General features: G+C 39.9%; 1 protein-coding gene across 6 annotated transcripts in view; it reads left to right on the top strand.

Annotated features, from left to right (window-relative positions):
- The first annotated feature begins 330 nt into the window (after positions 1–330).
- CDH5 (cadherin 5) overlaps positions 331–21,763 on the top strand; it is a 68,437-nt gene continuing 47,004 nt past the window's right edge. The window contains exons 1-3 of one of the 6 annotated variants that reach the window (XM_043495314.1): positions 347–572; positions 15,986–16,066; positions 17,244–17,372. Coding sequence is in view for 2 of the 6 variants with exons in the window: in XM_038368421.2 (XP_038224349.1) it covers positions 562–572 (11 nt within the window). In the remaining 4 variants the exon portion in view is untranslated. Of the gene's footprint in view, positions 573–15,985; positions 16,067–17,243; positions 17,373–21,763 lie in introns of all 6 variants that reach the window. The other 5 variants (XM_043495315.1, XM_043495313.1, XM_038368421.2 and 2 more) reach the window with 5 other exon arrangements.

Genomic DNA, 21,763 nt, shown 5'->3' with positions numbered 1-21,763 from the left:
TTTGTTGTTTCTGGTGTAAAAATCCCGATGGCTAGGATTCGCCAAAATGCTGAAAACTCTTGTTCCGCCTGAACACAAAACATTTGAAAATACACCATACTGACCATAATGATCAAACATTCAAATAATAATCTAAATATTCATTCCGGATTTATTTATTTTTTACACTGTTTAGTACTTGACATATTAAGCACCAGCGCTGGCTTTGTTTATCTGTTAGAGTCCATTTCCCTTTATTCAGCTACTTATTTGTTGCTCCCTCTGAAAAGGTAAGCATAGTAATAACAAGTCTAAGTTTATCTGGTTTCCTCCACTCCTTTCTCTCACTGGCATTAGTAAGGCTTGGAACAATAACAGGATGCAGGGATGCAGGATGGGAAAAGGCTGACTCCCAGCTGGGGAACCTTGGAGACTGGAAAGCTGAACACTCCCAGTATTGCTTAATGAAATGAAAACTGATTTTTTGTTATTGTTCTTCACTCTGGGTAGTGCTGTGTAGATTTCTGGATACTGTTGATTTACTTTGCCTAACTTGGGATAAAACTGAAGCTTCACCGACTCATGTCAATCAGGTAAGATACAATGGGGTGGTGTTGCTCTTTGCAGGTTAATTTCAAGGTCTTTATTCCCTATTTAATTGCTTTGATTTTTGTTTAAAATTCCGAGATGGGCTATTCACTTAATATTCATAGAATCATAGAATATCAGGGTTGGAAGGGACCCCAGAAGGTCATCTAGTCCAACCCCCTGCTCAAAGCAGGACCAAGTCCCAGTTAAATCATCCTAGCCAGGGCTTTGTCAAGCCTGACCTTAAAAACCTCTAAGGAAGGAGATTCTACCACCTCCCTAGGTAACGCATTCCAGTGTTTCACCACCCTCTTAGTGAAAAAGTTTTTCCTAATATCCAATCTATTCTGTGCATTAGACATCTTTGCTGCATTCTCTGATCTGATACTGCTGTCACTTGTGCATAATTCTATTGACATGATAATTTACACTGGTGTGAGAAGAAACTCAGGCTCTCTGTGGCTACAGCAAAATGCTCCCACACTATAAGGAGTACTTAGACATTAAGAAATGGATCTTTTTGTACCTCTGGTTCACAATGCAAAACTGAAATACCAGGGTATGGGGCCACTGGACTTTTACAATGAGACATAACAACAAGATCAATACTATAAAATGTACCTGGGGACCTTTCAGTTGCAGTGCAGACAGTAACAGGCTTACTATTTTGTCATCGGAAAAATGTATGTTATGTTATATCTTACTTCCTTTATACATAAATACATTGGATCAAGGTTGCAGAGGCCCTTGGTATTTTTTTCCTTTCTTTAAATTATTAAAGGAATTTTAGCACTACTGGACTAAGGACCAAAGGGTTAGAGTTCTCATCTTCCAAGGCAGCCACTATGCAGATCTCACATAGCTGGAGCTACATTTGTGTAAAGACTAGGGATAACATTTTCAAAAGCATGTAATTGATTTAAAGCCTCAGTCCCATTTTCAAAAGTGACTCAGGCACTTAGGAACCTAAGTTCTCATTGAAAGTCAATGAGATTTTGGGGCCTAAGTGCCTGGGCCACTTTTGAAAATCGGACTCAGGTGCTTTTGAAAATTTTACCCTTGATCTTCCAGGTTCCAGTTAACAGTGCCTAGACCTTACAACTGTCTCTTGGTCTGGAAGTAGAAATCTCTGGCTCTCAGCTGTCCAAACTTCCCTATTTTTCCAGTAAGTTACTTCACGGAGAAAGCCTTGAAACAAGAAAACTGCTAACAGGGCTTTTATGTTGTTATAATTATAATGTTTCACATAGCAGGTCCCTCAGCTAACTGGTTTTTCACACAACTTTCAAAGACACAAATGTTTATGAATAAGAGAGGAGTTGATGCATCTTTGTTTCTGTTGGAATTATATTTTGTAGTGGTGGGATTGTCGGGCAGACAATATCTTACTGTGCAGTGTGCCACACTGTAATACAGAAAAGGAAAGAATGTGAAATGCTAGAAAAATTATGGAATAGGCTACTTTTGTGAAGACATCTGAACAATTTTCAGTCATTAAGAGTATTAAAATTGTGGTATTTGTTATAGGACCAGGTGCAGGGCTCAGTGCTCAAGATGCTTAAGCAGAAATAGATTCTCTTAAACAGTTAATGGTTTTGAAGATATTTGCCAAAAGAATATATGTTTGCTTCATATCCTGCTTTTGTTGAAATAGAATAGAGTAATTGAAAACAGGATATAGGTAAAGGGACTTATGTAGTTCCTGCCTTAGACATTCATATGATGATAATTTTTGCTGAGCTAGGCTATAAAAATATAAAATAATATTTCAAAGAAAAATTCTTCCTTTTTCCAGTGAAAAATAGGAATTTTTTTTTCTATTTCTTGTCTGGCTTTAAAACAATTAGTGCTTTCTGTCTGGGGAAGAGGATGGTTATTGCTGGTGGTTGGGTTTTTAAAAAGGTTTAATGTATAATTTTTTTTAATCCATTTGTACTTCATTTTGGTTTCTGAGGTAAGAGTATCCACATTCCAGATCACTTTTTGGAGTTTAATTTAGATAGGTCCAAACTCTAACGGCAAATGGGGAAAAAGTCTTTCCCACTTATTTCATGAGATGTGTGAAATGGGAATATTTTGTGGTGGAGAAAAACATTTTAAAGGTTTACAAAGTACTTTCAAATCTTCATTCCAGTATGTTTAAAATTAGATGAGCCCCAACTGCTCAGCACACATGTTGGAAGAATTAGTTTCCTTCTTGCACTGTTGTGTGTCAGAATGATTATTTGTGCAAACTGGCGATGTGCCCAAGACCCGGGGGAGTGGTAGGGTAGAAGGGGAATTTGCAAGACACAAAAGGCAGACAGACACTCAAGCCACACTGATTTTCACTGGGAGCTGGATGCTTATCTTCTACTTGTGCCTTTGAAAATCCTCCCGAGAATTTTAATTTATATCTGGATTCCCAGCAGACCGTGACTACACTCAGATCCAGGGATATGGGTATGGCCCACTACAAAAATAGCACCCGTTTGCTAAACTCAACTCTGGATTTAGATTTCAAACACCTACAACATTTTGGAGCGATCAAGTCTGGGGGGGAATTGATTTAGTGTCACGACTACTGCAAACACCAAAACACAGGGAACCAACATACTGCCAGTCACAAGCAAACATGGTGATCTGAAGTCACCATGTCACCTGCTGCGGGCAGCTCCACAGCTCTGGGATCCATTCTCAAAAATACTGCTGTGAAATTGGTAACCATGGCATCATTCCTTTTCATGTTTTGGGCTGCATAAAACTCAACATAATTCACTTATCAGGGGTTTCCATTAACATTTTCTTTGGTTTCAGCCTCTCTCAAGTTCACAACCCAAGTTCTGCTTTGAGTTTGGGATTTGTTCAAACCCCCAAACAAACTCCATCAAAAATGCCAAGTTTTCCATTAAAGGCCACAACTTCATTGCAAAAACATAAATTGGCCCATCCACTGACCTTATGTTTACTCAAAAAGAATGTGAGCTTTAAATATACCTTTTAGTGAACTTGTTCTGAATTTCAAGGTCGTAACAAAGCATAAATCCAGGCAAATTTTGAGAGATGTGTGGTTTTGTTGCACACATTTTGCACAGTTCTAACTACGACATACTTCTCAAGAATATATTACTGCCTCCGGGAGCTCATTGTACTGCATGAAATATCAGTATGGCAGGCAGAGATGGTATTTTGGGCCTGACCCTCTGAAGTGTTGAGCTCGGGAAATACTCTAACACCTTGCAGAACTGGACCCTGTGTAAGTGCAAATTCCATGAAACTCATGAAAGTCAGTGAGCTAGAAAGATATTTTAGATATAGATATACATACACACACACACACACACACACACACACGTTTTGTCCTGTGGTTGATTCTGCTGAAAGGCAGTAGCTTTTGTTCTATGCCTATTTCAGGCACCTCCTGAACGTAGTATGCCCTGGTATATATGGGACTTACTATAATTTATATGAAAAATAATTTGGAAAAAAAGTCAACTTTCAGCAATCAGGCTGTTGAGTCACTTCAATTCACATCCAAGTTTCATAAGTCTTGAAAAAAGTAGCTGCACTAAAGAACAAAGGCACATAAAGATCAAGGGTATAATTTCCCTTTGGTATAGTTTATTTCTGGCTTTCTATTTTTTCTACCTGTCTGTCTGTGATAGTGTAAAACTACAGTCATTCAGTCATCTGGCAATTAACCTTTCTAGCAAAGCAATACTGCCAGCCCAAACATTTGAGCAGTCTTTTTCTCAGCATAGATATATTTGTGTGGCCAAGTAAGCAAATGCTCTTGAAGGTTAGGACTATCAGGTAAAAGTATTACTAAATATTTGGAAGTATGGAAACACTGAGCTTGCAGTGAAAAGCCGGCTATTTCAGAGGGAGGGAAAAGCATGGTCACCTGAGATGCGCTTCAGACACCATATAAAGTCAGCTCTTTCCCAGGCCGGTAGAGACCAGGAGTATCATGCTGTACTAGCACCAGGGTCTCAAGTGGGAAGGATGGTTGCAAAGCCAGACTCCAATTAGAGATGGGCCAAAAACAGAATCTGACCCCATTTGAATTTCAGGTAGGAGTTGGTATCTAAACCCTCTCGTACAGTTTTGGTTCTAGATCAGATCCAAAACCTAAACTTTTAAACCCATGAGCAGCTTTTTATTTATTTTATTATTAAGAAAAGCCTGCTAAAAATCAAAACAAACTATTCTTCGACCCATCACTCTCCAGTCTCTCCCCCACAAAATAACTTTTGGCCTTCCCTCAACACAGTGAGCCCCATACATGCTCCTTGCATCCTTCCCGCACACCCCTCCTGAGATCAGACCCGCCCTGTGAGCAAATCTCCATCCCCTTTGCACATGCAGAGTTTAGAATAGCAGCTCCTGATATCACAGGAAGCTCACCATGCTATGAAAACGTGGTGTCTGCACAGCAACCATTGGTTCTTTATCTCTGCTTCAGTGAGGCTGGGGAAGGGCATTCCTGCTCCACATGGTATTTGGAGGAGGCGCTTGATTTCACCTTTCAGCTGCCATGACTCTCTTCTGCCTCGCATCATGCTACCTACTTTCAGCTTGTGCTTTGAAAATATTCTAGGAGCACAAAGGACACCATCTAATCTATGTGTGGGCCTGTGATTTCTGCTCAGATAGTTTGTTGGCCGGATCATGCTCTCAGTGAAGACCAGGGAGAATTTGCCATTAAATTGCCATGGGAGCAGGAGCGGGCCCTGTATGAATGAACATACCTTCATACAACAATTAATCTCCTCTGGGGCAAAGATTCAGAATTAGTCATTCCATTCTATTTGTGGAAAACTGCCACTCCTCCTTAGAACTCAGCCTGCATTCAGAGGAGGACATCCCCTATGCCACATTAGCATCTTATAGAAGGGTGTCATGGTCATCTCCCAGATTCATAAGATTTATTTTAAAGTCCACTCATAAATGAAATTTTATCTGAAAATGCCAATTTACTTAAAAATTTTGGGGTTAGTCTGAAGTACTCAATATTTATTACTAATAAGATATGAGGTTCGCTTTATTTCTATCTGTTTTTAGGGAAAACAGTTTTTATATGACAGTAATGTCAAAATTATAACTATGACCAACTGATGCATTCTCTGCTTTATACTACTGTGGTATCTAGGGGCCCAAACTTGCAATGAATAGATATTCTATTATTCACTCATTCTACTGGTATTTTATCTTCCTTATAAAAGGTCAACAAATGCCACTGCTTATACAGGCAGCCAGCATAGGGTTAATATACCTCTAAACACCACAAAACAAAGACTCGTCCAATATGGAAATGAGTAGAAGGGGAGGAAATCTTATGTAGTTTCCCTTTGGGAAGGCAACTAAACCATTACAATGTTGCACGGAACAAAGTATTCTGTTTAACAGATACAGTAGCTCTGTACCCTTGTAGCCAGAACTGCCACAAGAGTTTGCTAGTATCTTTGGATTAGTACAGGGTCCATCTTCCAGTAACAGTACTAAAGAGAACTAAAATCTTTAGGAGGAGGAATTGAGTAAGTTTTCCATCATAAAATGCTGCCTCATTTCCCTTGTGCTGACCTAACTTAGAGAGGTTGTGAGTTGTTCCCCTTTCCCTATATGGTCTCATCTTTGATTTTTCTAAATCAAGACAAATGCTTCAGTTACATAAGAAATTTATAACTAAAAGACCGGGCTAGGGCATAAACACTTACCACATATTCTCACATTAATCAAAGGTAGTAACAATTACCTCCTAATCATAAGAAATACAGCTACCAATCTTTCAGAGTCGGAGGGCAAACCCACCTTCTGAACAAAATCAAACCATGAAGCTTGGATTTGGGTCTAGATCTGAATAAGAACTTTACAAATGCTGGGGTTGTTTGAGGTCTCAAGCTGTAGAAGTGGCACAGCAGCAGGGGCTGGTGTTCCAGCTGTGGAAAAGATGGGAGACCTCCGTCCTGTTTCCCAGCATGGGCACAGGCCTCTTTGGGGATGTCTACCCCACGAGCAGAATATGCAGCAGAGAGTCTCATAGTCCAGGTCTACAGACTTAGGCTCATGGGTCTTGCCCTATGACACTAAAAATAGCTGTGTAGATGCTTGGGCTGGAGCTCAGGCTCTGAAGTCCACCCCATTCCTTAGCAACCAATATATGGCCACTTGAACTGCAGTACAATGCAAGTTGGTATCGCCATATCCAACCATTCAAAAATTAGTCAGGCAACAAAAAAAGAATGAAACTAACTTGAAAACAAAGTCACAAAACATTTTTTTTAAATTACTTTTTGCCTCCTGACTCTTGAGCCTTTAGGCTTCTCATTTCAAGCTTTTCTCTACCACCATGAGAGTGAAAAACTCATTTTTCCCAAAAGAGAGAGAGCTTCTTACAAAACAACATGGACTCCAGGAGCTGGGGCTTTAAGAAAGAAAAAATGACAAGACTCACAATAAAAGCACAAGAGTTGCAAAACTGGTAATACAAAACAGACATGTCATTCATAACATTATTTCACAATGCACAGTGGTCACAACAATAGAAAGGGTACTGGAAGAGGTGGTAAATATAGGTGGGGGACCAGGAAGGTCTGAAGGGTTAAGTAGGCATTGTATGGGGAATTAGTTGACTATCTCCAGGAAGTAGAGAAGAGATGGGCATTTGAGTTGAATGTTTAAAAGGGAAAAGATTACAGAGTGGTTATGCACTCTACAAAATACACTGTAGATCCACATTCTCCATACATTGTAGCCCCCTTCCTCAAAAGATTTATGTATGTGCAATCAGAAGTCTTTAATATTTCCTTTTCTAATTATAACATGTAGTTATCCATGAGTATCAACATATAAACAAAGGCTCTAATAGCTGCATGACAGACTCACCATCCCAAAATGTCCCTTGTCTTGAGGCCCAGCATTGCCATACTTCTGCCTCCTCTCATCCTCAAGGCTTCTGTGATCTGGTGTGGTGACTTGGTCCTCCAGCCAAGTCACACCATAGATCCTTTCCAGGGTATCAATGTCCCGCATCAGTGTCCCATGACACTAGTTATCAATATGATGTTTTGCCCCTCCAGGGCTCCTCTTCAAGCCCACTCTTCTTTCAGAGTAGGGGGCTCCCAGACTCCTTCCCAGCAAAACTCAAACCTGAAATGGAACCAGACACAACTTCAGCCACTCTGCCCATCCCAGGCCTCAGCTTGCAGTTCTGGGTTCTCCCCAGCTCCCCGCACCTCTTCTGGAGCACCACCCCACAGGACTGCCTGCCTATAGCCTTTTCCCTTTATCAGTACCAATCACAGGAATTCCATCCACTCCAGAAGCTTCTCAGTCCCTCTCCCAGCTTTGGCCGTTTGCCAGAGCTCCCTTGTTGGGAGAGAATCCCAAGGTCTATTCTCTCCCTGGGCCTCCTGTCTCCTAGGTGTCTTAGAATCATAGGACTGGAAGGGATCTCAAGAAGTCATCTAGTACAGTTCCCTGCACTCAAGGCAGGACTGTTCTAGATAATCCCTGACAGGTGTTTGTCTAACCTGCTCTTAAAATTCTCCAGTGATGGAGCTCTTACAACCTCCCTAGCCACTTAACTACCCTGACAGGAAGCTTTTCCTAATATCCAACCTAAGCCTCTCTTGATGCAATTTAAGCCCATTGCTTCTTGTCCCATCCTCAGAGGTTAAGGAGAACAATGTTTCTCCCTCCTCCTTGTAACAGCCTTCTATGAACTTGAAAACTAGTATCATGTCCCCTCTCAGTCTTCTCTTTTCCAGACTAAACAAACCCAATTTTTTTTAATCTTCTCTCATAGGTCATGTTTTCTAGACCTTTAATCATTTTTGTTGCTCTTCTCTGCACTTTCTCCAATTTATCCACATCTTTCCTGAAATGTGGCACCAAGAACTGAACACAATACTCCAGCTGAGGCCTAATCAGCATGGAGTAGAGCAGAAGAATTACTTCTCATGTCTTGCTTACAAACACTTCTGCTAATACATCCCAGAAGGATATTTGCTTTTTTTGCAACAATGTTATACTATTGACTCTCATTTAGCTTGTGATCCATTAAGACGCCCAGATCCCTTTCTGCACTATTCCTTCCTAGGCAGTCATTTCCCATTTCATATGTATGCAACTGATTGTTCCTTCCTAAGTGGAGTACTTTGCATTTATCCATATTGAATTTCATGCTATTTACTTCAGACCTTTATCTCCAGTTTGTCCAGATCATTTTTAATATTAATTCTATCTCCAAAGCACTTGCAGCCCCTCCCAGCTTAGTACTGTCCACAAACTTCTCAGTGTACTCTCTATGCCATATCTAAATTGTTGAAGATATTGAACAGAACCGGACCCAGAACTGATTGCTGCGGGACCCCACTCGATATGCTGTTCCAGCTTGCCTGTGAATCCCTGACAACTACTCTCTGGGAATGGTTTTCCAACCAGTTATGCACCCACCTTATAGTAGCTCCATCTAGACTGTATTTCTCTAGTTTGTTTATGAGACTGTCATGCAAGACAATATCAAAAGCCTTACTAAAGTCAAGCTATATCATATCTACTGCTTCCTCCCTATCCTCAAGGCTCGTTATCCTGTCAAGAAAGCTATTAAGTTGATTTGACAGGATTTATTCTTAACAAATCCATGCTGACTGTTACTTTATCACCTTAATTATCTTCTAGTCATTTGAAAATTGATTACTTAATTATTTGCTCCATAATCTCGCTAGGTACCGAAGTTAAGATGGCTTGTCTGTAATTCCCTAGGTTGACCTTATTTCCCTTTTTATAGATTGGCACTATATTTTCCACCACTGTGCTGAGTTGCTCCCTGTACAAAGAAGGACTAGCTAGGTCTTCTAAGGAATTGTACCTAACATTCCCTACAGGTACCCTTAGGTGGGCTAACTGAGCCTTCAGGCTGCCAGTGTAGCATGTATGCATCCCATCACAAGCTGATGCAGTTTTAACTGCAGTCTGAGAAAACAAAACTTCAGCACTTTTGTGTAATAAACATTGGTTATTGTGGACCATACACCGTATTTGCACTGGGGCGGGGGATATTATGTTTCTGTTCACTAAGCCTTTGAATGAATGAGTTAAAATTCTATCTGCTGTAAAGACAGCTTCCTTAAAGTTTTTATTTTTAAATACATGTGATCATTTCTGTACACAGGTCTTGAGGTGTTGAGATTTTTTCCTTGCTCAAGAACATAGTTGGCATTTCATACTAAACTGTGCTAGGAAGCCTCTGCACCACTCAGGGCTGTCTCCATTTGGAAACAGGAGGAGCAATAAAAGCTTTGCAATACATTTCATTCTGTTGTACTATATATAGGTTCTTATACATTATTATAATTGTGCAGAGTGGACTTTATTCTGCTTTGGCTTATACAAGCTCTTAACATTCAAGAACAACTCTAGCTAATATTTAACACCTCAGTACACAGCAGAATTAACCAGGGGAAGGCACAAAACTTAGATCATTTCCAAAACACACACTAAATTCACTGCAGCAAGAACAGAACATAGTTTGCAATATTTTGGCTGGGGTCCTTATATATAGCAGCCTAGCCAGGCAAGGCATACAGATATAGATCTTTATTATTTATAACGAAAGCTTTACTAAAATTATTCTGCATCATCATAGAAAAAGTCATCCCTCACGATTACAGTGGTCTCAGAGTTAAATTTCATGGCTGTTGTATTGACAATGAGGCCTTTGGCAGGAAGGTTGTGTAAAGGAAAATAAAGACGGTCAGTGTTTAGAGATTCTACTGGACAGAATCTCAATCCAACTCCCAGTCTTAATGAACTGGTACCTTTGTAAAGGTTTAGATAAAATCAGCATACACTTTTCTAATTAATCAACAAGCCCCAGGGACTGCTGTGCATTTCTGATAGGGAAACACCAGAATCAGTAAGATTATCGGGGAAAAACGTGTACCCAGCAGATAGAACAGAGACCCACTTTGTCCCATATAAATGCTTTCCCCCAAACAGAAGGATTTTTAAAGGATTCCCAAGTCACTGCATTTTGAGATGCAAGAGGCCTTGGTCATAAGCAGCTGGAGATCCTGATAGAGGGGACTTGCAGGAAGTCAGCTAGTAACCCAATGCCATGATTAAGAGGGATGTACTTAGGAGCAAGGGCTAGCATTAGGAAGAAGGAAAGGAAAAGGCTCTAATTGTTTCAGAATTTCTACTAAGTACCAGCCTTCAGGAAATACATCCAAACCAAAGCGACTCTCCAAATGAGATGAGGCCTTCTTCACAGATCAGTGAACCTAAATTGCCAGATCATCATCCCTAATTACCTTTTCTGTTTGGAACATATAGCAGATAACATATCCCTTGCAATTTTTCTCCCTCTCACTAGGTCACTGTCATACTTTTCTACATCTGTCCTTGTCCAATAAGTTACTAGCATTTTGCCTAACAATACCTTTTCCTTACCCTATCACTTCTCATGAAGGATTCATCAGGAGAACATTGCTTACTTTCTGTTTTTTTAAAAAAAAGAAAAGGAGTACTTGTGGCACCTTAGAGACTAACAAATTTATTAGAGCATAAGCTTTCGTGAGCTACAGCTCACTTCATCGGATGCATTTGGTGGAAAAAACAGAGTTTTTTCTCTGTTTTTTCCACCAAATGCATCCGATGAAGTGAGCTGTAGCTCACGAAAGCTTATGCTCTAATAAATTTGTTAGTCTCTAAGGTGCCACAAGTACTCCTTTTCTTTTTGCGAATACAGACTAACTCGGCTGCTACTCTGAAACCTGTTTTTAGAGTGCATTGAATACAGCTCTTTTGTTCCAGAGTGATCTAATAAGACGGGTGGAGGTGATCTGACCGTGAACACAGAACCTGGAGTTTGATGGCATTTGGCCACTGTCATCAAAACACTTGTGGCCAAAATGTAAATCTTGTGTTGCTTGTTACTTTTTTCCAAGCTAAGAAATCACTTTAGTCACAGGTCGCTTGCACTTGCTGATTTTAAAAATGGAATCCTCTGAATCAACAAAATACAAATTGCTATATGACAGTATGAATAATATAGAGCACTAAGTGAAAGTATTCTGTATCAGAAACAAAAGTTCTGCTGATCTATTTAATTATATGTGCATTAGCAAAGTATTCTGTTACTCTCTCCAGAGTCCTTTCTACTCTCAGGTGTTTGCGGCCCATTCCTGGGAGCTATGGATGCAGATCAGAGAATAGAATTTTCTATTCTATTAGCGATCCCTTGGTCATGCTACTAACTCCATGCAAGTGGTCATAATCCTCTGTTTGTGACATTACATTCATTACTACAAAATGAAGGATGATGTGACAAATATAAAATAACGATCATTGTGGGCTGGTGCTATGCCAAGTAGTAAACTTCAAAAGTCCAGCAATTGGGTTCTTCTCACTCCCTGCGACCAATCCCTCACACACTCTTCTCTACTCTCCTTCCAAAACAGACAGATTTTTCTCTCGTCTTTATTCCCTCTTCCTAGGAGGGAAGCCTTCAGTATCTTTCTTCAGCATACTCATGCAGCATTCTTTGTGCTAATAGATTTGCATGTGAAGTTAAGGGCTGTATACACAGGGAAACCCTGCACCATTTTGAATAATAAAGCTTGCTCCACCCTTTAGAGAGTGTTCTAATCCAGTTTGTAGATCACTTCAGGGAAAACTTCCGGAATAAGGCCTTATGATATATCATTAAAGAGCTTATAGGGAACAAGAACTCTTAGTCAGTGCCAAAACAAATGTACATATAGAATACTGCAGGCTCTATACCTGTTCAGCCCCCAATGGGTTTTCACCAGTTCCCAAGTGTCTCCCTAGTCTTTATGATGACAAACAACATTATCCTGGAAACTGGGCAAGGACATCATTGATTCTGCACCTGGCATGATACATGATCTGCATACTGAAAGAGTGAAATGATGCGAGATTCCTTAGACTCACCTCATTATGCAGCAGTGCACTAATAGCCTTTTGTATGCGTTCATCTCTTGGGACAGATGGAAAGCCAGCAGTCTCATAAAATCTGGTGAATTGCTTGCTAGTCATGCTGAGATTCTCATATAAAATGAAAATAGTCATCCATTTTAATGACAGCTACATTGCATAAATGATGTGGGGAGAAGTGGGTGAGACTGGTTAATGCCACTACTGTCCATTTTTGTGATTTGAAATGCTTTCATTCCCTGCATGATACATGTGTCACTCTTACCATAGTAAACAATGCCTCACTTCTCTGTGACAGCATTAATCCCCTTTGGACCACTCAAATGATTCCCAAAAATGTTAGTTTACCTAGTCTCTGGGATGCGTGCCCCTGCAAAGTCTAGAAAAAGAGTCTAGTTCGATGAATAAAACACACACCATTCCATTTCCTTCATGTTCATGGGCATGGGCATAGCGTGTGGGTTCTGGTGGACAGTGATATATAGCAGATCAGATTAGTTTTTAAGGTGCCTTCTGGCCTTAAACTCTATTACTCTATAGCAACTTTTTCAGATAAGGAGGTACTGTTTTAAAAAAAAAATAATAATAACCTGATTCTCTGTAAGTGGAATAATTGTTTAATTAGATGTTGTTTGTGCATGTAGATTTCTGAATAAATCTACACAGCTTTGTTTGTTTGCAAGGCCATTTGATAGCCCTATACAAACATCCTAATCCCATTTGGTAACTGCCCATGTTCATAAGTACAGGCAAATAGAAGCATTTAAAAGAAATTCTGCTTCTGGCAGACCCAGTATGCACAAAACAAATCCCATGATTAAACACAAATCTCCCCTGAAAAGTTCTGACACACTCCCAAGAGACTATGTGTCTCTTTGTCTCTTTCAAGCTTTCCAAGAATAACTTTAAAATAAACTAGCAAGTGGTGACTGCATTTTATTCTAACAGAGGCCACACTCAGAGCCGGTGCAACTGCACTGAAATTAATGGAGTTAAGGCAGAGGTGAATTTGGCCCTCTATATCTAGAGAGGAGGAAATCGATGCAGTCTGCTAGTCTGAAGAGTTCACTGAACTCACATGCTTTGGTTTTTGCTTCCACAAAGAATTTCATGGATGTGTTAGACTTGAACTATCATATTCCTCCTAGGGTTCACAGTTTGGAAAAAGCTTGTCCCATAGCCATAGGCATGCATGCAAGTGTGAGGTGGATAAATTAATCAAAACATAAGCCAACCAAACACATTTTTGTGAGCATGAAGCTTAACCTAAGAGTGTATGCCAGCAAAAACATATTTTCTAACATGGTTTTCTAACAATAGGTCTTCTCCATTACATCCAAAACACCACAGTTCTACAAATAGTACTCAACTCCAAACATGCCTTCAGATATTAGAGGTAAAAAGAGGCAAGACCACATGTACTATTCATTATAAGTTCAGAGACAATGAAGAAGCAGGTTTCAGAGTAGCAGCCGTGTTAGTCTGTATTCGCAAAAAGAAAATGCATCCGATGAAGTGAGCTGTAGCTCACGAAAGCTTATGCTCTAATAAATTTGTTAGTCTCTAAGGTGCCACAAGTACTCCTTTTCTTTTAATGAAGAAGCAGTTAGCATATAGCAGTCCCCATAGACGAAACTCTAGTCTGAACTCTCTCAACAACGAAGTAAATACCTAGCCCTGAGAAGTTTTTGCAGGCCAAATGAGAACTGAGATCAAGGTGGATTGCACAGGGTATAAATCAGTTCAGAATTAAACTCCTGTATACCATACAAAATCCCTGCTGTTCTTTAGCACCAGTTGTCTCCAATGTGGCTCTTGGTCTTCTTTTAATAGTTTGCTCAGGAAAGAGCAGCATTTGAGTTGAAGGAATAAAATAACCTTGTCTCTCATGGAGTTCATGCTCATATGATACTGCAAAACTACCCCTTACAGACTTCTCATCCATCTAAAATAGAACAGAAGTGCCTGTCACCATGGTATCTAAGGCCCTGATCCAAAACCCATTGAAACCAATGAAAAAACTCCCATTGGTTTCAAAGGTTTATGCCCCATGTGTCCTCATTCCTGGTTCAGGAACTTCAATTCCTCTCTTCCCCTTCCATAGTCTCAAACATTCCCCAGCAATCCAAACAAGAGAGGTTGCAATTTAAACATAGACATGTGCTTATTTGGCTGCCATACATTAACTTACTCTAAGAATTGAGATAACTTTTGTAGGTTGCAGTTGGGGAGGGGGCATGGGGGTAAGAACAGGGGGAGGGAGGACAATCTTGGTGGTGCTTTTGCTGAGCATTCATTCCCATTGCCAAATCTTTTCATCCGAGTTAGGGACTGTCAGCAAAATGGGATGTTTGCTTAAGATCAGTTTATGGTATGTCCGTGCTCCTCAGCATGGCAGCTACGCAGTGACTGGCTGGGAAAGAAAGGGGACTGGACTCTCTGGGAAGACAGAGATGAGCAAAAGTCAGTCAGTCTGAGGTGGACTATGACAGAATGACACAAAATGTCCTCATTTGGGCCTGGTGAGATGGTTACGCTGCTTGGTGCTGTGCTACTCAGAGCAACTGCTCTCATTTGACTTTGAGAGTCTCATTCAAAATCAAACCAAAAGGCAAAGGGCCGTGATTACTATTCCTCTCCATTCACTGTTATTTTATCCTATTCTTTGCCTATCTTTGGCTAAAATACTTTGGGCCCACTCTTGAGGTAGGTTAAACTCCTAATCAATTCAATGAGAGTTCTTTGGATCAGGAATGCAGGAGGATTAGACCCTTAGACTAAATATGGCCTCAGGATTTGTCTTCCCATTTTAGATCTATTGGGCGGGGGGGGGGGAAGACAACATAACGGTTTATACCTACAGTATCGGGGCTACTTCTGAAGAATATTTTTTTCCTCTGTGAAAAGGATCACACAAAATAGCAATCTAATTTCATTTAAAAAATTCCCAGGAGAGAGGAAGAAAAAGGGACCTTTATGAGCCCCTGGTAAGAGCTTTTATTTTTCTTCCTGGCTTATCTCCCTTACCCTGAAATTACTCATTTACATACAGATCTTGAGAACACTTTCAGTGGGCTTTGCTAAATTCATTCCACATTGGTGTGGATGGCTCATTCTACCTTGTTTTGTTTTACCCCCTCAGAGTTTTCTCCAGTTCTTTAGTCCAAGACTCAGCAAATAGATCCAAAATGCACACAGAGGACTCCCGTTCTGTACCGTCACTGGGATTTTGCTGTAGTTCTGGCTGCTGCTACCAAGCTATCTTTAGTATTTGTTATCTGTCCATTTGCTTGGTGCTTTTTTTTTTTTTTTTGACATTTCATTAGAGCCAGCTGGAAAAGTGACAAAAATTGAAACTTTGATGAAAAACCCAATAGTCAACACTTCCCCTCCCCTATTCCCCTATCAGCTCTATATTTTAGACAATAGTTGTAGAAAGACCAGATGTCCTATTTCTGTTCTGTTTGTTACTTTCCAGCAGGTCTGTGTGTGTTTTGCCTGTCCTGGGATAAGAAAGCAAATATCCTTCTTGCTGTCAGACTTTGTGACCATAAAGCCTGTGACTACGTCTGATAAGCAATAAATCTTCACCATGCACAGTGCATGATTGCAAACGCTTACAGCTTCCTAACCAAATTTCTTCAGATGTAAAAAGCACCAGTCCTGACTGAAGACTCAGTCCATGGAAAGCCTGAAGATTAAAATGCAATTGTTTGAGTTCTAAATAGAAAGACATCTCTAAATAATATTTGAATGTACAAAAACAGTGTTATATTCAGTTAATTTAGAAATAAGAATTTTTCTGAAGTTCCCAGGAATCATCTAAGGGATGAAACAGGCCTGGGAAATTTCAGCCCATGAACTTCTTCTGAAAAATTATATAAGTACCTGCAAACAGGAGCCTACAACAAAACAGCGTATTGCCTCCTCAACCGTAATTATACATGGCCCTTGCTTGCTGGGACCCAGAATTGAGTGAATATGATGCAAAGGCAGCAACGTTGTGTGACCACATTTTCAGAGGAATTATGGTTAGGATATTGAGGTACCTATGTATTCCATGTAGTGCTATCTTTCTTATAAATATCCAAGTAAAGAGACATCCTTGTTTAGGATGTCTCAGAATCCATGATGCTACAATAGTTTTTAGATAGTCACAAACACTCCAGAATGCTTGGTTACCTAAAGAGATTACTTCTGTGATCTGTAAACCAGGAGATGAAAATGACATTCTAAAATAAAATGATACAATGAAGAAAAGCACCATGTCACCGTTGAGATCAGCTCCTTAATCTAATACGCACAAAGTGACAGACCATTGTCATAAAAGAAAGGTCAAAATAGGTCACTTCCAAAAAGTGCTCTAACTTCTATATATTGCTTGGAACATTTGTTGAATGTTTTAATAATAATTTTTGATAACAAAAAACCAATGTTTATCCCATTTGGAATCTCAGAAAATGACAGTTTTGTAAAGTTACGAATGTCCCAAGACTCATGTCACATAAGATATCATGGATCCTACCAAAAAAAGTGTTATTTGAGTTTAAAAATCTACCCAGTTAGCATTTTGCACTGAACTAAATGTACTGCCTCAGCTATTGCTACATTTTAAGCCCAAGGAAATGAAGTAGCTCATTTTGACGGTTTTAGATATAGTTCTCCAACAGAAGCTACAGTAAAGGTAACAATTCTCTATTTTATTATTGTTCTGTGCTGCCTCTCTTTGTAGTTAGGTTTGTTAGACTTTCACCAGGAAATGTTGTCTAATGATTAGATCAAGGGACTAGGAGACCAGAACCTGTGGTTCTATGGCTAGTTCTGATACTGATCCATTGTGGGAACGCTGCCAAGTCATTGAACCTGTAAGTGCTTTAATTCACCAATCTGTAAGATGTACATAATGCATGCTGTATCTACTATACTGCTCAGGAGCTTGAGGAGGCTTTCTTAGTTCATTTCTGCAAAGTGCTTTAGGGTCCCTGAATGAAAGGTGTTTTCAAAGCACAAAGTATTACTAGGATTGTTTTCATTTACTAAGGTTTTATTCCTTTGAGTGCTGCAGTGAAGGTCTCTCCATTACATAAATAGGGTGTGCACTCACCTTAGAAAGAAAAATAATTTATTTATCTTATGTCGTTTAGTGGTTACCTTGCTGTATTTTTTATTGCCAGTTATTCTATGCATGAGCCTTTACCCTTCAAAGTTCATAGATAGATGACAAAGTGAGAACTTTTCAGTGCAGATTCTACATGGAAATACATACTATTACTATACAGATAGATATCGGGTCAGAATCGTCTCTCTGTTACATGGGTATAAATCCAGCGTAATTTAACTGAGTTCGGTACTCAGGATTTACGTTGGTAGGACAGAGCAAAATTGGGCCCCAGTGTTTTTGAACAACATTTCCACTATATAATTACAGGTCCAATGCCAGGTCAATGGGAGTCCTTCCATTGATATCAGTGAGTGGAGGCTTGGGCACTACATCAATGAAATGCCTGCACTATACCCATCTGGTAGTTCCAATGCAGTTTAAGCATTCTTATTACAACACTTGAAAACGTTTATATTACCTTCAATAACTTATAGTAATATTTTGTGTGATGGGAAGGTTTAATTTTTCTGCAGTTCATCATACAAGAGCTCAAACTGGTTGAAATATTCTTCGGTATACATTTTATTTTGTTTTTTATACCTAAAATTCAAATTTTTTTTAAAAGAACAGCCATTTTCATAAATATCTTTCAGGTTCTCATTAAAAAAAACTGGTGGGGAAGGGGGAACCTACCATTTTAGGTTGTCAACAACCAAAAAAATTGATTTCTGGTTTGTCAGCTATAACTCAGAAAATTCCACAAAAACCATGGGGGCGGGGGGAGTTGTCTTCAACTTAAATTTTGTAAAAAGATCTATTTGAAGAGCTGCTAGAGCTGGTCAGAAAATTTCTGTTGCAAGTCTGATTCATGGCTGTTTTTAGTCAAATTTCTTTTATGGGATATTTATCATTAATTTTCCAGTTGGGCTAGAGATATTCTTTTAAAGAACTCTTCATTGCAAAAAAATCAAATGATTCTTTACATGAGATTATTGTGAGATATTTCAGCCTCCCCAGCCAGGGCAATAAAAATTGTATCAACTGCGACTGTTTAGTCATTTATTTAAATCAACTATACATTAGATTTGGATTACTAGTTTACACAGGATAGAGCTATAGGACAGTGCACTTGAGAGCCTAGATATGCATCTTTTATTTTTGATTAAAACTAGTTTCACTTAAGCATTACATTAACTTTAAAGAATGGGAGGAACACAGATCAGAGCTGGACAGGAACTGCAAAAATTATCTGGAGCAACCATCAATGAAACAGGACATTTTAAAGCCAATATTGCAGAACTACTTGTCCAAAGCACATTTCTAATTAGTACACTATTTACATGCATTTGCACCAAAACTTGATTCTAAAGAATTATACTCTTCCAATTAGGAAAAGAAACCATACCACGTCACGTGTGTATCGCAAAGCAGCTTGAATACCAAAATCTTTCAGTGAACGCTCCACTTATACTTTGCAGGCTGAGAATTATTTGCTGAAGTTATCCAGCACAATTTCAAATAATGAATACATCTGAGAAAATCATGATCTGCTCAAAAGAAGATTTATGAGCATAGAGAGCTCAGTTAATTGAATAATCCAATTGTGAATTTTTCCCCCTGCTCTCTTCAGGACATATTTAAGGTCCTTGCTTAAAATAAATGGGGTTTAAGCTATTGGTACAAGTAGTCAGACAAAAGCTAGACTGAGCCTATAGTCTCAGATCTGATGAAAGGAACAGCTTGGGAAGGAACTCTCTCAGTCATAGCTCATCCTTTATTATCCTCTTGTTTTGGAAGGATGATAGGAGGAGGGAGTAAGTTACTGCAGCATTTCAATGGATGCAGCTTACTCTTGCCTCTCCTGGCCCCAAGCCAGGCCAACTACTCCTGGGCAGTGGATGGGGATGGATAGGATGGACTACTCTGCCCTATGCACTGCCAAATGCTTGCTGACACAGCGAGTATCTGGAGAGCAGAGGGTGCTCCACCCCTGAGCCACACCCAAGATACAGGTAGGTTTAGCAAGGGAACATCTGGTTGGAGGTTTACTTCCCTACTTACATGGTATAACCTAGCCCTGCATTTTTAGCTGCTTGCTTCTGGTCACTCCAACATGCTGCACCATGTTGCATAGGGCATACTTTCCCTTGCTCAGCTTCAACAACTCCTGCTACTATCTCTGGAGTTTGTTGACTGAAATAGTGCACTACCTAGCCTTTCTTCAGGAGTCTAACATCTGCAGAACTTGATCCTATCCATAGGCAAGAGAGACACCTTTGAACCAAATCCACTTGTCCAATGCCAGCCACTAGGAAATTCAGATATGGATCCAAACTTTGAGGCTCTGGCCTGTATCTACCAAAGAACACCTTGCTAAGAATACCTTTCCTTTCAATTAACCTTAGAAATATGCTGTCCAGAAAGGCATAGGTGCTTGAACTAAGGGTGTTGGGGGTGCCCTTACCCAGTTACTTCTGAAGGACCTCTAAAGCTGGAATGGTGGCAAGGGATATGTTATACTTGAACATGAGTGGTTACATCCCCAACTTCAGGGAAAGGAGCTCCCCGGGACTGGCTCACCAGAAGGGGAGGATTTTTTGCTGAAGGAGATGTTCACAGACTAGCCAGAAAGGAGTGAGTATCTCCTTGCAGACTCCAGCTGTGCTATGGAGCCAAGCATCACTCATAACGATACCATACAAAGGAACTGCAGAATAGACAATGACACTTCTGATTGAAATGATGAAAGCTGCCAAGGAGAAAAGAGGAAGTATTTTTGCAAGGAATCCTGGAGTTTTGTTTTCACTATATGTTTGACTTGAAAGATACAAAGGATGGGTACTAGCTTAACTGAAGAAATTGTTTTTACAGAGGAAGGAGCCAAATCTGCAGTTCTGAAGCAAGTCAAGAGACAGCAAAACTATTTCATTTGGGGACATACAGTGTTAGCCAGCAAAAGTGAAATCATTTCAAACTTGGGAGAATATGGAAAGAGGGATCTGCTGAGTGAAGTGAAACATTTTGTATTGTAACCAAACTGTACATCTGTTTAAGAGGTTCAGTCTGATACATAGGTGACAAAGGCCCCTAAATAAAATGCAATGCTTTGGGATATTCACCACTTATTACTGTGCTCTGCACTATGTTTGAGGTTATTACCATAAACTACAGCAATATTCCCCTCTGCCTCTGCCCCAGGGATGTCCCTGGCTTATTCTTCTTGTTTTGTGTTCTGTGTTAATGACTGACATATTTGTATGAGGCCCAAATGGTGAAGGCCCCATATTCCCTTGCAGGGAGCTCTGTTCCAGCTTGATAAATCTTTAGAAGGATCAGGACAGTGCAGCAGCCCAGAGCTCATACAATAGATAAACCCATCCACTCAGACTTCTCTGGATGCAGGTCTTCAATTTCCATGCCCACAGATCACCACAACATTGAGATAGCCAAGGTACGGATTATCTGTTCAGATTAAGTTCTTTGCTCTCTAGCAACTGCTCTTTAAAGACTAGGATGTTCAGAAAAGAGAACACCATTTTACAGGGGTGCTGGGACAATTGGTATAGTGAGGGTTCTGAAATCCATGGAAACGAGTTATAAAACCATGTATATAATGGAAACCACTTCAAGCCAGGGGGTGCGGTAGCACCCCCAGCACCCTTAGTTCCAGCACCTATGCCTTTCTGGACAGCATATTTCTAAGGTTAATTGAAAGGAAAGGTATCCTTAGCAAGGTGTTCTTTGGTAGATACAGTCAGAGCCTCAAAGTTTGGATCCATATCTGAATTTCCTAGTGGCTGGCATTGGACAAGTGGTTTTGGTTCAAAGGCGTCTCTCTTGCCTATGGATAGTCTCCTGTAAAAAGCAAAACAAACTAACAGACATGAATTATTCTCCTTTAGGTAAGATAGGAATAATGTGAAAGACAAGCTAAACTCCCGTCCTCATGCTCTAATGAAAATGCTGGCCACTTAAGTTGATAACACTTTCTGAGAGCATCTTTGTAAATATGTCAGTGCTAGTGAAGTTAGTAACAATTTAAGCTTGCAGTGTAGTGTTTCAGTCTTCTCAACTAGCCATTACAATACAGCAATGCACAACAAGATAATTACTGTACTAGGGCTAGAACAGAATGATGAAAAGCACCATTCCCTT

This window comes from Dermochelys coriacea, chromosome 12, assembly GCF_009764565.3.
Source record: "Dermochelys coriacea isolate rDerCor1 chromosome 12, rDerCor1.pri.v4, whole genome shotgun sequence".
NCBI lineage: Eukaryota > Metazoa > Chordata > Testudines > Dermochelyidae > Dermochelys > Dermochelys coriacea.
The sequence above is the reverse complement of the archived record's forward strand: the minus strand, read 5'-3'. Positions and strand labels throughout refer to the sequence as shown.